Genomic DNA, 16,721 nt, shown 5'->3' with positions numbered 1-16,721 from the left:
CACTAAATATGATGTCATCTACATTTATAACACAATCCGGCAGAAATGGGCTGATATTCTTCCCAGTCTCTTCCTAGCAGTTGCAAAATTTCCAAGCACACGCATGATAACCTAGAGGAAAGCTTGTAGTGCAGCATCACCAGCAGTATAGCTGCAGCCTGCAAAAATTAGCATCAAGCATTCGCCCACACAGATAGCTTATCAAGATCTATATACTATGTAAGTCTGTAACGACCAACATTTTGGTGCTCAACACAATACTAGTCACTCAAACAACACCGTTCGCTGTCTAAGGACTGGGAAGAAAGTCACAGTTGACTATTTACATGGTATCCTTTATTCATCATTGCAGTGAAAAACCGCACATGATAAAACCCTAGGTTTGGTTATTCACTGAAGCCAACACAGGGTACTATAGAACTATAGAACCCTCAGCTTGGTAAGGAAGGCTGCACAGAAGTCCAGGAAAAGGAGCTGAGGCCCAGTAACTCTCTGCATATCCAGAAGATACTTGTCGTCCCTGGTCTTGTAAAGCTGACGAAAAGGAACGGAATCAGCAATTCTACAGCCACATATACTACAGATATATAATACATACCAAATACGATAGCTATATCATTCGAAATGATTCCATACTAGGCTAAAAGTATTTAACATATGGCTGACTGGTACTTTTAAGTATGACAAGTTTGAAAAATTGCTGGTTCAAATTGGCATGAACAGATAATACTTACTGGCAATGCATCAACTCATGATTGAACCTAACAGGGGATGGCATTCTTTAGTCTTCATTACAACAGGATTTTAACATCTTTTGGCTTTTTAAGGGAAAAAGCAAAACGGCATATTTGCAAACAGAAAATAATTTGCGAATACAACTTTTATATGCGTGTTCATGGTGATCTAAAAGCCAAGACTGAAAAATAAACTATGATGAAAAAAACCTCAAAATCAACTTCAAATTTAATATTGAAAATTCAAATTTTAACTTATAAGCATAAGCAAAAGCCAAAAGATAGTGCAGGATTCAACTATGGCAACAATATTTAGTCAAATATCTACAAAATTTTATTACTGTATCAAACTTTTTAAGTCAGTACTGCCAATGAAATTGAATACCTGAATTTCAAACTTGATCACAGCAGGCAACCTCCCATTTACATCGCCGTTATCCATTATGATGGAGTCACCAACAAAGCTGTGGTTGACATCTAACATATCAGTGGCCTGAGGGTACCCAACACACCATTTGCATTTCATGTTGTACTGTCCATTCTTCTTCCAGCAGACATTTAATTCTTGAAGTGCCTTTAGAACCTCGATCATTATCTCACGAGGCTGAGCTCGAGACTGTTGGATAAATGATATGTCAGTACAAATTTCTGTGTCACAAAAGAAGAAGTAAAATAGAACATCATGCAAGACCTGAAGTCCAAGAGCCCATTTTCTTTCAACAGGATAATGTGGACGCAAACCACTGGCATGAGGATCACTGCTTCCTGGAAGATAATGCCTTGCATTTGAACTTGCTGATTCCGATGAAGCAAAGTGATTAAAGTTTCTCTCCTAATGCATCAGGTCAGATAGTTAATTAAACATTTTGCATATTAAGACACAGATGATGTAAATTTGAACTAACCAATGATTCCTGATAGTCCGCTCCAAGATAGCCACTGGTAGCTCGAAAACGATTATCCAAGAGTAAATAATATGCAACAGTTGCCTGGAAAATGGTCTAAAATCAGCAACATGGTTATTAAAAAGGATGAGCAGATCATTTGTTTGCATATACCTCATTTTGCAGTCTACTGCGCAGAGACTCACACACATGGTCCTTCTCATAACCCAAGTTTACAACGTCTTGAAGGGTGTCTTCATCAATCTTCAAAAAAGGCCATATATCAAAACATTATATCATTGCCACAAGAGCAATGTGGCAAGATAGCTATTCAAAAATAAAACATGTAAAAAAGTGACATTGCAAGTGAAAACTTATCGTTTACATTTCATGAGGGGTTTCTGATAGTAGCAAGAAAACACTTCACATTATGTAATGTTCTATTTTCACAATATTCAAGATGCCTTTCACCAATGATTTATATGGTGTTATGTTGGCAAAACATTATTTATTGTACTCTATAAGTATATCTCAAGAAAAAATATATTAGATACATTAATGAACAACTTATTAAAAATGTGCCATAAAGGAAGTACCATTTTGGCTTGCTGTGCTGTGTCTGGCGGAGGCACTGCCAAGTAACGAGGAAGGCGAATCTGAAACCACTGATGCTCTCGAATTTCACGAATTGTGATTCTCTTCATTGGATCAACAACAAGCATTCTTGGGATCAAATCCCTGGCGAGAGCAGACAAATGGCTTGGAAGAGTATATATACCACCCTGAAAAACAAACAGGGGGGAGGGCGTGTCAAATAATCAAATATATAGAACAGTAATAAAAACTTAGATATTCTAAGGTCCATCTAGTCAACACAAGAGTTTATTAAGGTGGCTAGCCTACATAAATCTGTCTTACCTTTATCTTTTTGAATAGGTTGGGTATATTCTCATCATCAAATGGAAGAGTACCACAAAGGAGAGCATAAAGGATCACTCCACAGCTCCATACATCAACCTCAGGTCCAGCATATAGTTTACCAGAGATCACCTGCAAAGGAATAATAATACTACATTAAGAAAAACAATTGTGTGTAAAGGAGCAAGAAGATATGGTCTCACAGTGATACAAAAAAAAAATACCTCTGGAGCAGCATAGTTCGGACTCCCACAGCTTGTCTTTAAAAAATGTCCATCATGCATGACATTACTCAAACCAAAGTCCGCAAGTTTCACATTATACTTTGAATCCAGCAGCAGGTTTTCTGGCTTTAGATCACGATGAACCACCATGTTTCTGTGGCAGTATTCAACACCCGATATAATCTGTTCCAGAAAATTTCACCTTAAAAATATCAGCAGAAATAATTTATGTATATTCAACAAAAACAGAAAAATGAAAACCGCAAGTTCTCCAATAAAAGGGTATAATGTCCCTCTCACCATTTCAGGTTAAATCACATGCCAATAATGATACTAAGACAGTCAAGGATTAGGAATTTATCAATGATTTGACTCCATATATTGATTTATCCCACAAATTTACAACTCAGTGATTGGGTTAGTAGCTAAAACCAAACTGATACATGCAAATCTGAGTCAATTAATTTATGAAGATTACACACAAAAACTCCACAAGAAGAATATGATTGGCATGACTATAAACAGTGTTAATAAGCAAGCAATAAAATTGGAAATAAATGCTACAAAAGTACATTTAACAAGTGAAGAAATGAGTAGAAGAACAAGTACCTGCTGGAAGATTCGACGAGCCTCATCTTCCTGCAACCTGCCTTTCTCAACAATGTAATCAAACAATTCGCCAAACTTGCAGTACTCCATCACAACATATATATCCGTAGGAGTGTATATGACCTCATAAAGGCGAATGATATGGGGGTGAATGAACAGCCTCAATATCTTGATTTCTCTTTTTGCTGGAAGCAATAATAAACAATAAAAAAAATTGAAGTCAGCCCTTAGCATTTAGCATGCATACAATTTCAGATCCTAGAATTCCCCAGTCAAAAGCATTCAAAGAAGAGAAACCGTAAAAATCCTTCTTTACCAGGAAAAATTACCAGAACTCACAGCCATTAGCAGGAGGTGAAGTCTACTTAACAAAAAATTGTATCCTAGAATCAGTATAAATTTTACCTCCACTATTAGATTAACTAAAATTTGGAGACAGTTCACAGATCTGACCACTACATGAAGCAGATAACTTCAAACATGAACAAACAGAATATAATAGATTAATTAAGGATGTCTCTTTATAAAAGGAGGGTACCTTTCTCTTCCATTTCCATATTTCTCATTTGGCGGCGGTTCAGGATCTTTATAGCAACTCTGTGCCCTGTATGCTTATGCTCTGCAATCTTCACTTTCCCAAATGAGCCAATACCTAATGTTCTTCCTAGATTGTAGTTCTTCAGTGCCTCAGAATGCCCACCTCTAGCATTTCCATCCATTTTCACTGGTAATAGGAACAGAGATGAGGTTTAGCATTCCACAAACAATTTTACACTTTGGACGAAACATTGGTGACATGATATGCACCTTTGACCCAAAGCAAAACATGACTCCAGATTCAAGCTGTGCTAAACAGCTTGTTCATAAGTACTACTAGCATAATGTATATGGTGTGTCATGGAAAACATGCAATATGCGATTTTTCGAGTTAATATGTTCACCTCAAATATGAGTAATGTATATTAATTAGTGAGTAACAACACTTCGTCTCTAACTGGTTGGGTGCATTTAGGGAAACACAACTTTTACGCACTGGGATCTCGTGTCCAGTAGAAGTAGAGTTAATGGCACAAGTGGTCCGAATCATCAATGCCCCTGACAATGTTCAATTTTATCCCTTTTTAGAACCAAAAACCTAACTATTAAGGCTTGGAAAACTATACTGTCCACATGCGATAAATCCACCATTGAATCCTCCCTTAGAACAAACCTAAACATGAGCTATACCCCACTGCTCTCCTCTCAACATGGCTTTTACCTAGCCTGCCCACCCCCCCCCCCCCCCCCCCCCCCAGAATGCCCAAAGTCATCTTTCTGCCACCAGACACCCCATAACTACATGACCTTCACACTCTACGCGCTTCATCTTCTTCACCCATGGAGCTGTTGCAACCATTATCTAAAAAAATGGAGCTGCTGTAACAGGAATAACAGCTTGGTGCCTTGGTGGTGAAAATAGACAGACAAATCATGAAATCCTAGTGCAAAAAATAAATCCTAATGTGTTACCATGCAAGCTATCTTAAAAAGGTTCCCCGAATATCATGACAGAATACATGTATTAAGCATGAAAGATTGTGAGGTAAATGCAATCATCAAACCAACATAACTTGCACAACACAGGTACCTTTCCTCATTCACCTTGTTAAACCAAGCTACCCGTAAATGGTAGGGCTGGGGGTATTATTACCACAAGTTAAGCTAGCTTATGTTAACCACATGGATTTGCTAATCGATACTGCAGACCGTCCATACACGAACTAGATGGAATCGAATCGGAATCGGAATCTCTCAAGCAGAAAGATATTCCTAGTGGAAAATCAAATTGGGGAAAGTGGGATCGACCGGCTGATGAACCAAAAAAAAAAACGATTGAGCGACCAATCAACTCCTGCTGAGAAGCGAAACGCTATACCGAATGGATCTGAGATAGGGATCTAAGAGAAATAGGAGGCAAGGGGAGACGACAACTCCCTAGCGTTTAGGCGTCGCGTATGCCAAATCCCCACAGGCCAATCAGCACAAAACAGCTCTCAATTCCCCACCCCTACCTCAACGAAGCCCATGAGATCACCCCCCGCCTCCACCCAAAATGCGCCGACCCGCACCACCCATCCCAAATCCGAGCTCAAAACCACCTCCGGCGCCCGACCGCATCCCCCAAACGCACCCAACCAGCCAGAGAAGCCACCATGCGACAAACAGCGCGAAGCCACAGCAGGCAGGAGCGCACGCACCCCAAACGAACCAAAGGGGAATCAGAAACCCACAAGAGCTTAAACATATAGCCGCGCGAGGGATTACCTGGCACCGGAGCTCCTCCCCCTCGCCGCCGATCGGGTGGTGGTGGTGGTGGTGGTGGTGGTCAACCGCGCGAGCGAGGCGAGGCGGAGCTGGAGCGGGAGGAGGGAGCCGCCCACTGGAGGAGGAGGGACGGGAGGTTTTGGGGGGTTGAGACTTGAGAGAGGGTGGTGGGTCACGGCGTGGTTTTAAGACTTCCGAGAGCTCACTTGCTTTAACAATCCTCGCGGTTAAAGTGAGGAGAGAGTTGGGCGGTGTTACCGGAGAAGATGTAGTACTCGTCTTACGTGGCGCCCCTCCCCTCCCCCGCTCTGCTGCTCGCTTTGCCCCGCTTGGCGCCTTCTGTCTTTCCGTTCTTTTTTTCTTTTTACCTCTTTCTGTTCTGTTCTCTCTCGGCTGGGGCGGGCGGGCGTGCCGCGTGCGTGTGCATCGGGATGGACGGCTCGCCGGTGGCGTGGGTTGCTTCCGGTCTCGATCGGTCGATCGCCTTCGTCTTGTTGCTCGCGCGGGCGCAAGCACGCGTTGCGATCCTGCGGGGTGGGTGGGTGGGGACGGTTGGCTGGATGACACGGTGCTGATGCGGCGGGTGTCGCGTTGCGGGTTCGGTTGCGGTGTTGCGGGCGCTACACGGCTTCCCAGGTTTGTGCTGCCATTCCGTTCTGCCTTGCACGCTTGCGCTGTTGCGGGCGGCTTCGGCTGCTAGCGCTGGCGGCTGGGCTGGTATACTGGAGTGGAGTAATACGTAGGTAGGGCGTGGCGCTAAGCCGCTGCTGATCCTATGCAATGGCACTGTGGCACATATGGTCCACCCACCGGATGGCCAAAAGCCGATGGCACGGCTTACATGCGTGGCCCTTCGTTGCCGGCTTGGCCAACAGGCTACAGGCCAGAGCAGAGCGTATTCCATGTGTAATCTGGTCAGTCACTTCACTGGGGCACGATGGAAATGGTCGTTCCTGCTCGCCACACAGTGAGCTGACTGCTGCCTGAGGAACTCAGATGCGTTGAGCACATTGTTTTACACTAAAATAAGTCGCCACTTTGTGCCGGCTGTTCTACTCCTCCAGGAGGGGGGAAAAACTCCCAAGATATTTTTAGAAAATCAATGTCGCATTTCTGTCTCGTTTAAACTAAACAAGACGCGACGGTAACACCAATAAAAATTTGGTATTGATTCTTGAAGTTAACCTGCCAACTTGTTCCACTAGCTAGAAGTGCGCTACGGGGGGAAAAAGCAGCGCCGGGAACCATCGGGCCCTGATGGTCAAAAGGTGATTGTTCGGTAGTAACGGAGATGCGACACACGTGAAACGTATAGTAATAAAAATTCCGTGTTCCTGTGTGCAGTCCGCAGAGATATCGATCCGGACAGTGTGTGATGTGACCAGTTGGTCGCTATCATATGCTACCTGGTCATGCAATCCCATGCGAGACCGGGTCACCACTCACCACCATGCAAATCCCCGGCCCCCGCCGTCCCTGTTCACCGACGGCGACGGCTTCCGGGCTCCACAGGGTCGAGGGTCAGTGGGTCACGCACCGTTAGTCCGTTGCGTCACACGTGACGCGCTCTGTTTGCAACTGCCGCCACCGAGGCACCGACGGCTTCCCGCTTGGAACGCCCCCCCCCCCCCCCCAACGCCCCCCTCGCGCGCGCGCGCGGCCACGCCATGTCGCTGCCTCGCTGGCTGGCACCACCAACTCGCGGTGCCACGCCACGGGCCAGCGCCTGCAGGGGAGCGAGCTCGCGGTTGGGCCCCCGTGTGCCGCGGCACGCCGGAATGGCACGCCACGGTCGCGTGGCGTGCAGTGCACCGTGAATAAACCGCGCGGGGGTGTCGTCCGTCCACGGGAAATGTTCGCTGCCGCGAGATGGCTGCTCGTGTAAAAGGAAAGGAAACGACAAAAGTTGGTGACCAGGCCGGGGGAGTGAACGGGAGATGGAGGCGTGCGTCTCGCTCTCGCAGCCTGGGGTTTTTCAAAATGTCGCTTCCTTGTGCTGATCTGTTCGTTTGTCTCGTACAGTATGCTTTTGTGTGGTTGCTGATGCGGTTGGTTTGTGACTTTGGTGTGGTGTGATTTCCTTTAAATTACAAAGGGACACAACCTTTGCTGCCAGTTTTTGTCACTAAGCCACTGATTTCTGCAAGCGAGAACGTTGTTTCGCTGACGCATCTGCCACATATCATTACTAGTCTGGCTCTTTAGACTGTGTAACAGCACCTTAGATAAATTTGTTCGGGCTTAACTCAGAAAGTTTTCTTTCTCCTGTACCATTTGCAATTTTGCATCGACCGATAGTCGCAAACTACTGATTCTATTGTTTGAGCGCGTCGTGCACGGATGGCAGTAGACGGCATCACGACGCGCAGATGGCAGTAGACGGGCATCACGATTCGATTGAACTGTGTTTTCAGTCAGTTCGAAAGGTGACTATCAAATTTGCACGACAATAAAAAAAAAAACTTGCAATCATACAAGAAACCCATATTACATTGACCTCATATCCCGAAGATACTAGTTATTGACACATCAAACAAGAATACCATAACCCTCGTTGTCATGCTAAGCAAGCACACACAAAATAGAACCCGTCGACTGTTAAGCTCACAAAGATCATCCAAGCACTATGATCTTTGCTGAGAAGTGAGAACCACGTTCTTGGAGTGGTGAAAATAAAACACCACGCATGAGCAAACACTCTGCTCGAGTCCACACCAAAGGCAAACTAGCAAAGAGATCAAGTCAGAAGTCCAAACTATTGATCATACACAGACCAGAAAATAGATCTAAACTTATGCTATTAGCAGCCCATTGCCGTTGTACTGTTGTAGTAAGTCCATCTCCAGTAGCTATTTGATCTGCAAAGAATGTCGTAACAGCTTTAAGTTATTATTATAACATAGAGTAGATACTTTCATATATGTTATCTAAGGCTAAATAATTTGTTAGTCTGGTCAGAAAGATGGTTCGGGACTACATTATTTAAAGCGTACGGGGCAATATTAGCAACAGATGCATGAAAGAGTTTTAGAAACCCAGTTAGATTATAATACTATTGCGCAAGCCAACAAATAAATGCATGTTCTTCACAAGTGTAACGAGTATTTTTACTTTGACAAGGCAATACTGTTTTATGAATTAGAAACATGAACTCATTACTGTTCTATTTAAATCCATTTGGTCACTTTTGCAGAACTCCACGGAGTGTAAATAAAACTGTTAGACACACCTCATTGACAGCATCGTTATCCCCATTTTCTTTCAGTTCCAGCTGATCAACTGCAAGATGCTCCCAGTCAGTCAGAATATAAGTCATTAAGTCAGCTTAGGCACAATCAGGGTTATTGTTTAGCAAATAAAAAACAATTTATGTATAAAACTTTTATGTACGTATTATTAGCGATCTAGCTGAAAAATAAACTTTGATAAAGAAACCTTAAAATCAAACTCTAAATTTAAGGTTAAAAATTCAAAGTTTGGCTTATAAGCATAAACGAAAAGATATAGGTGAATGTCAAAGTAAAAGCTTGGACATGTTGACTTACCTAATGCAGGGCAGTCAAATTCCACATATGGAATTACCTCGTTAAGAGCACCGGTTCCAGCAGAACCGTTGTGCTCTCCATCATGATTGCTACCAGATGACATCCACTTTGATGACAAGCCTTTACTGTAGAAGGACTTCTTAGAAGAAGGGCAGCTGGATGTGAGCCTCTTCGACGCTCTGCTACCGACGGGAGACTTTTTTTCATCAGGACTAACAGACGATAAGCGATTTGCAGACAAGCTCCGTGCAGCAGACGGAGACAACTTATCTAATGGGCTGTCTGAAGAGCGCTGTCGTTGAGACAATCCGATTACTGCTGGAGATCCTTTCAGACTCAACTTATCAATGGACGATCTGCATGCTGACTGCATTGTTTCACTGTCGCAAGGATCAATAGCATCAACAATCTTCTCTAAATCAGAATGTTCTCCTGCCAACCTATCCACAATGACAGCTTCACAGTCATCAAATTCGAAACTGTCGTCCAGCTTTTGCTCAAAACTCGGTTGGCCCAAGCCTTCCTCGAGAGGTTTCGTAATAATGGGAACTGCCACGTGAACGATATCACCACCACAGTTACGTGCCAAGCATTCCTCATCCACTTGAATTGTGGTAGTATCAAGCCTATTGTCATCTACATTTGTAACTAAAGGTGTATCCACTACCTCAAAACCATCAGTGTCAAACTTCGGCTGGTTCACTGGCATGCCACCATGGGCAAGGAGAAGCTCATCAAATAAAGGAGCTAAAGTGCTGGCACTCACATGGCGCACTGTATAATTCCTTAACTCACTTTGGATCCTGTGAATTGGCTGTCCACAAAAATAAACATTTTCTTTAGGAGAATTCAATAACAACTATGTGGATTGTTACTAATCAGGAAGCCGATGTAATATAAACTGAAATGGTCTGCTATCAATGGGTTATGATTAAAGTCTTGAACAGTCAATGAGTGTCATGTTCCTATCAATTGGCTACTCAGGCAAAACACACTGAATTTTTCTAAGAAAGAATACAATTTCTAATACGTATTAGAAGTTAAAAGTACAGCTAAACTTGCAGTTTGGATGACTGTCAACTAAAAAAACATTTACAGTGAACTCTTACCTGGGCTTGGCAGTCGAATGCAAGATGAAAGAATGCAGCAGCAACCCTGTGCTTCCCAACTGACTCGGCCAGGTGGATATGTGAAAGCCAGTAGGTGGACTCCTCGAGCGGGTCCAGAGTGCAATTGCTGCAATTCTGCGCACTAAAGAACGGCGTCTCAGCGGACACATCCTTCCATTTCTTCTCGGGGGCTTTCATTGAAACCATTGGCGTGTGCCCTGCCGTGTCTTCGGTGGAAATCTTCGCCTTCTCTCCGCTTGCAGCAGCCACCGCCGTTACCGCGTCCTCCTGGAAGGTCACCCGTTGGCTCTTCTTCCTTGGCTTGGGATCCAGTTTCGGACCCGGCGCGGCTTTCTTCAGGGGCTTCGCTGCCTGACGAGACGGCTTAGTCGCCTTGACTGGATTTGACGGCGACAGCTTCGAAGGCTTCGGAACAGGCGGAGGAGAAACCTTCGCCGACTTCTGCCGTGGCGGTGGTGACACCTTGGAAGGCTTCTGCGCCGGCGGTGGCCACACTTTAACAGGCTTCTGCGGTGGCGGTGGAGACACCTTCGAAGGCTTCTGCAGCGGGGGCGGCTTCTCGGTATGGGGATTGCTGCTGCGAACGGTGCCGAACGCGCGCCGCGGCCTGTCGAGCAAAAAAAAAAAAAAAACAGTCGACCTCAGTAAGCGAAACCGGATCGCGCTACGCATCTACTACAAAGGCATTTTCAATACGAGAATGCCAGCGATCCTTGCCGTGGCTGTGGAGGTGCGGGGGGAGACTTCCTCGTCGTCTTCGTGCGCGCGGCGGCGATGGACTTGGGCTTGGGCGCCGTTATCTTGGCCGGCGCCGCAACCGACCGCCGCTTCCCTGCGCATCTCGCGGAATCAATCTCGCGAGCACAGATAAATAGAGCTGAGACCATTGAGATCTTGGCTTACCTGCGAATGGGGTGGGGTGGGGATCCATGGCCGCGACGAGGAGAGGGGAGGGAGATGGAGGAAGACGAGGAGGCGGGGCGTTTGCTTGGGAGGATATGGGGGTGGGGGAGAGGAATGGTTTGTGGATGTTGGAATGGAGCGGGGGAAGTGGGGGAGGTGGGGAGTTGCCGTTGGGAGAGGAGGTGGGTTTGAAATTTTTTGAACTGGCCGCTCCGACGACCGGGGCGCGCCTTTCGGTGGGCCGGACTACCGATGTGGTCACATGGGCTCTGGCCGAGCTGGAATTAACCTTTTTGCTCATCTGCCTGGCCTGGGTTAAATGCACTTCAGCCCATTTGCTGATACAGTGATACACATGCAATTCAAGAATTAAGGAGCTTGAATTTTTAGCAATTCAAGAATCAAGATACAGCTTGGGAACAAATTCAACTGTCTCTTCACCAGGACAAATGAGATATAAAACTAGGTTAGTTCGAAACATGCTGGCGTTAGTTTAAATTAAGCAACTGGCTGGTTACAGTTTATCTCCTCAGGTACAAGCTACAAAAACCATCTTTTCCAGGGCTCCTGTTGATGATCAGGGCAACCAGCACGCAGCCCTTCAGCTTTCCATGTCCGAATCAAGAACAGACAGGATGTTCAAGGCAGAAGAACCTATGTGGATCCCCCTAACCACACCGCCATAACCAACATTTATTTGGTGGCACAGAAGCAAAATAGCATCCCACAATGCCGTCCTTCCCTGGAAAAGTCGAAACAAGGAGATATAACATTAATAACACTCGGCATTTTTTTTTGGAAAAAGTTCTTGCAAGAGCAGTGCCATCAAAGAACGATCTTCTATCATATTATAGAGAAGGCCCGAAAAATAGGCGTCATGTTCATTCTAGAAACTAGAAATTACCATGTTAATTAGAAAAAAGAGAAATTTCCTAGCCATTAAATTAGGTGGGTTTAGATTATAATGGTATAGATTGATTGATTATAGTTGTGTGTGTGTATATATATATATATATATATCAACAGAAGCTAAGAGTCATATATGAAATCCATCCTTATAGAAATAGAATCTATATATATAAGATACTACATCCGTTTCACAACGTAAAACATTCTAGCATTGATTAGATTCAAAAGGATACTAATGAACCTAGACATATACACACAATGTACATCAATCAATAAATGAATCTAGATATCGCCAAAACGTCTTACAATACAAAACAGAGAGAGTACATTATATATATAGCAGTAGTAGAAGCTAAGAGTTGTATATGAAATCCAAACCTTACGGAAATATAAGTTAGGTTGTATACGAAATCCAAATATAATTCTACATACAATGGTGTTTATAGAAATAAAATTTCATAGTTGTATATTAAATCTAACACTGAATTATCTAGCTCAGTGCAAAACTGTGTGGGGGCAATCCCCTAGTTTTTTTTCCAAAAGCGAACAAACCAACAATTCACAAGCGAACAACTCAAGTCGAACTAATAATCATTAACCAAAAGTGAAGTTTTAGAGAGAGTGCATATAATGGATAATATCTTTCTGCAAGGATCTTGTGCTTAGCAAGCAGAATGTGTTATATTGCCATATATTAGAGGCTAAACTCCAATTAGGCGCACTGCTGCGGTGCTCGTCTGTGCTAAAGTCATCGGACCAATGTGAAGCATTTATCTGTTATTACAAATCACATGTTTGCAGCAAAACAACACAGGCAGCAGGTAAAATGGGTATGGTTGCTGCAGTGTACCTATTCCCAGTCACTTTTGACATACTATGATAACTACTTCAGATTATCCCAAAATGCACAATACAGCCCACAAGCAACCTTTCTTATGAGCTTGTCTCTCTGACATATCCAACTGCCTACTGATGGCATATTATTTTTCTTTAAAAAACTCTTCATCGTGGAATTTTTACAGTTTGATTATTAGATTATATTTGAATGTCAAGAGGAAAAACAAGAATATTGCTTTTTCAAGAATATTGATGCTGATAAATCAATTAAATGAATGAAATTTAAATCACCTGAAGCGAAAATTGCAATTTTTTGTCCCAATATAGAGCAAAGATCGGAGGATTCTGCTTGCCCACAGCCAGTATAAGAGCACCTGGGTGAATAACTGCTGGAACACCAGAAATCAAAGCAACATACTTCTCTGGAAACCTTTCTTTTGGTGGGAGAACCCCTAGAAATAAGGGATTTTTGCTAGACTGGGCACCAGAGTACGAGGTAGGATCAACATGAAGCATCCATTTTGGGTGTTCGAGGAAAGCGGCAAACAAGTACAGAAGAAGGTGTGAGTCAGTTGGCAGTTCACTGATCCACTTCTTCTCCAGTTTTCCACATCCATCTCCATGACCCATGTAGTCATAATTCTTCAAGCATGTTCCTTCACCAAGTTCTGTTTCATGATAGAAGTGTGAATTGCGTCTAAATGATAGAAGTATGCAAAGCATGCCAGACTTTATCTCAAATTCATAATGTACTCAAACTGACAAACATATGCTAGAAAGTATAAATATATCATTTCAGCTAAAAGTTCCATAATATGATTTATGAAACAACATGGTAAGGGTAAGAGATTCACCTTGTACTCTCTGAACAGTGTAATCAGCACGGACACTACTCTGTGGTAGCAAGCCTTTTATCAGCTCTCCCTTCATCAGAGTGTTAAGCCTCTGGTGCTCTGTAATTGCATCTATACATGCTTGAATAGCCGGAAGGTGTGGTTGTTGTGGACTGCCAAAGGTTTGTGCTGCGCAAAAATAGAATTGCTAATAAGTAGATAAATCCATGCTAGCCAGGCTTGATGAATAAATCTGGGGGCTCTTATTATAGTGTACCAGCTTTAACCACAGTAGAAAGTCCTCGCACAAGTTGATGGTGGCATGCGAGCATACAAAATCAAAGCAGTAAAATGTCAGATTACACCAGAAAACTCACCAACAGGGGCATCACGGGAGTGCAGAAGTGCAGTGCGCAATTGATTAATAATGCCATCCTCATCAATCGTGACAGTTGGCTGCCAGTCTTTAGTCCCACTAAGTGGAGATAAGCCAACTGGTGCTGTTGTGCTAGGAAGGTCACTTCCGACCTGGCTAACAGTAACAGAAGCACCAACACTAGCTGTTGTTTGCTTAACCTGCAAAGTAGAGCATAACAAAATACAAATGGTGACAACTGACAACTGGAATTGGACTAGAGGTATAGGTTCATGTAAAATTTATGCCAGAAACTGAGCACCTGAATATGGCTTGTTTTGATTTTTTGGACAAGCGGTTTCACCAAAACTGAAGAAAACCACTGCCTGAGATTATCTCGCCATTGCTCAATCTCAGGGTATACACCCAAATTTTCAAAGGCATCCACTGCCTGCTCTAATGACATTGGAGGTGGAAGCTCACCCTCACCCTTTTTGGGTGGTGTGCTGTACTTCTGATGGGAGCCAGGAGACATCCTCACAGGCCTCAAAGGTGTGCTTCTTGCAGCACCAGAAGCGGTGGTTGATGTGGTGACTGATACGGGGCTTGCAACACCAAAGCTTGTAATGGTCGCAGGAGGCGTTGAAATTTTACTGGCTGAATCCGTGATTTTGTCAATATTTTCGTCCAGACCAGCCAAGAACTGCTCCAACATTGTCTCTGTCTGTATGCCCTTGGCACTGCCTGAGCTTTTCCTAGACCATGGGGTTGAAGGTGAAGAAACAGGCTTTTGGAGTGGAGTGGAAGGTGACATTTGCAATGAAGTGGCCAGTCTCTCACCACCAGGGCTCAAATGGCTTGATCCGATCCTTGCTTGCACAGGCCGAGATGGCGTATAGCTGAATGAAGACTTCCTGATTGGAACAATTGGCTCTGACGGCGTCGATGGCTTTGCCTTGGGAGGCTTTTTGGTTTTCTCACCAGTGCCACCTGCTTCTGAACCTGTCGTCTTTAACCCAAGAAGCCCCAGTTGACGTTCAGACAACACAACCTTCTCCTCTTTGGCCAGTGCCCTCTTACCATTGTACAGCATCAACGCCCTGAAGAAAGCCTGCAGTGTCAACAGCGCAACCAGACCCAGTGCTCCCTCAAACAACCTAAAGACAAGCACTGAATAAACACAGCAAGTTACATTTTATAGAAATCCCTAGCACAACAAAATTCAACATAATCCAATGTAAAAAAAAAAACACAGCCGTGTTAAATGAACTTAACATGCCGGCTTTTTTACAACTTTTCGAGCTGTGCGATGAGATGGCATATTTGCAGACAACTGCTGTGCAACGCAATGTAGTTAGAAATGCTTGGCATTTTTACAAGCACCTCACGAGCGCCCAAACCAAGCACAGCGCTAACCAGCCCAGCTCGACATCTCCACAAACATCCGATCCAGCAGGGAGACAGGCGAACTTACCGGCAGCAGCCATGGAAAGGCCCACTCGCCCGGCGACCTTCACGAGGTACCCCTCCCTAGCACAAAAAGCGGCAGATGAGTACCCAGTGCATCTGCGGCGATCTGGGGTTTAGGGTTTAGGAGATAGAAAAGCGGCGGCGAACGAGGGATATGGCATACCAGGAGGAGAGGACGAGGATGGAGGAAGCGGAGGCGACGGTGGGCAGCGCCAGGAGGACGAGGACCGGGAGGGAGGGGCGGACGCTGCGGGACGCGAGCGCTTGGGTGAGGGACGGGTTCCGGTAGACCGAGAACTTGTCCCGCGCCTTGCCGCCGCCGCCCGGCGGGCTGCCGCCCTGCTGGGACTCCATCGCCGCCGTTGTTCCCGCGCCGAGAAGGCGATCCGGCTGGTGTAAGGACAGCGAGCGAGCTGTTTGAACTTTGCCGAAGACGGAAGACCTATGCTGCCATCGCTCCGTTCGAATTTTCAGGACGGGGGCGAGGTGGAGGTGGAGACCGATGCGGACTCGAGGGTCGAGGCAATCACAGGTAGGGCTGAAAACGGGTCAAAGTGGGCAGTGTTAAGAGTTTGCCTCTGATCCGTGTCAAAGTGGGTAGAGTTGTTCTTCTTAAAAAAAAATAATTCTCCGGTTGTTTGACTATCCGTTTATCTGTTTTATTTAAAAAAATTTCAGGAAATTAAAAAAAATTAGTCATACGTAAAGTACTATTTATGATTTATCATCTAATAAAACAAAATTATCAATCGCAAAAAAAATTTGAATAAGACGAAGAGTCAAAAATTATAGGTAAAAAGTAAAAAATTGGTTTATTTTAGGACGGGAGTATACGATAAGAGTTTTTTCTTTTTGCTATTATGTTTCATATTAAAAGTCGTTTAAGTTTTTTCTAGTCAATTTTTTTAAGTTTGGTCAAATTTATAAAAAATATATTAGTATTTTCAGCACAAGACAGACATATTTAAAAATATATTTAATGCTAGATTTAATAAAAACTAATTTAATATTTTAAATGTTGCTATTTTTTCTTACGAAATTGATCAAACTGACTTATAATATGAAC

At 44.1% G+C, this 16,721-nt stretch overlaps 3 protein-coding genes across 4 annotated transcripts; all 3 read right to left on the bottom strand.

The window, feature by feature from the left end:
• Positions 1–5,711, bottom strand: LOC102706364 (serine/threonine protein kinase OSK4). Of its 2 annotated transcripts, none has more exons than XM_006649841.3 (11): positions 5,674–5,711; positions 3,908–4,093; positions 3,370–3,554; positions 2,761–2,943; positions 2,537–2,668; positions 2,215–2,400; positions 1,793–1,882; positions 1,640–1,723; positions 1,426–1,566; positions 1,120–1,350; positions 1–534 (listed from the first exon to the last, which is right to left on the bottom strand). In XM_006649841.3, exons 2-11 carry the CDS (start codon positions 4,086–4,088, stop codon positions 421–423), a joined length of 1,527 nt encoding a protein of 508 aa, XP_006649904.1. In that variant the 5' UTR covers positions 4,089–4,093; positions 5,674–5,711; the 3' UTR covers positions 1–420. The 2 variants fall into 2 exon arrangements, with proteins under 2 accessions (XP_006649904.1, XP_015690776.1); XM_015835290.2 differs by lacking the exon at positions 5,674–5,711 and adding an exon at positions 5,421–5,436.
• Positions 5,712–8,145: 2,434 nt separating this feature from the next.
• Positions 8,146–11,288, bottom strand: LOC102706082. The gene is made up of 6 exons (XM_006649840.2): positions 11,252–11,288; positions 11,066–11,180; positions 10,328–10,955; positions 9,219–10,032; positions 8,903–8,952; positions 8,146–8,531 (listed from the first exon to the last, which is right to left on the bottom strand). The coding sequence occupies exons 1-6, from the start codon at positions 11,277–11,279 to the stop codon at positions 8,523–8,525; spliced, it is 1,644 nt and encodes a 547-aa protein (XP_006649903.1). The 5' UTR covers positions 11,280–11,288; the 3' UTR covers positions 8,146–8,522.
• Positions 11,289–11,687: 399 nt separating this feature from the next.
• On the bottom strand, positions 11,688–16,174 carry LOC102705797. Its single transcript, XM_006649839.2, has 7 exons — positions 15,819–16,174; positions 15,660–15,715; positions 14,508–15,355; positions 14,208–14,406; positions 13,852–14,019; positions 13,289–13,665; positions 11,688–11,993 (listed from the first exon to the last, which is right to left on the bottom strand). Exons 1-7 carry the CDS (start codon positions 16,007–16,009, stop codon positions 11,853–11,855), a joined length of 1,980 nt encoding a protein of 659 aa, XP_006649902.1. The 5' UTR covers positions 16,010–16,174; the 3' UTR covers positions 11,688–11,852.
• Positions 16,175–16,721: the final 547 nt, after the last annotated feature.

Source organism: Oryza brachyantha, chromosome 3 (assembly GCF_000231095.2).
Source record: "Oryza brachyantha chromosome 3, ObraRS2, whole genome shotgun sequence".
Taxonomy (NCBI): Eukaryota; Viridiplantae; Streptophyta; class Magnoliopsida; order Poales; family Poaceae; genus Oryza; species Oryza brachyantha.
The sequence above is the reverse complement of the archived record's forward strand: the minus strand, read 5'-3'. Positions and strand labels throughout refer to the sequence as shown.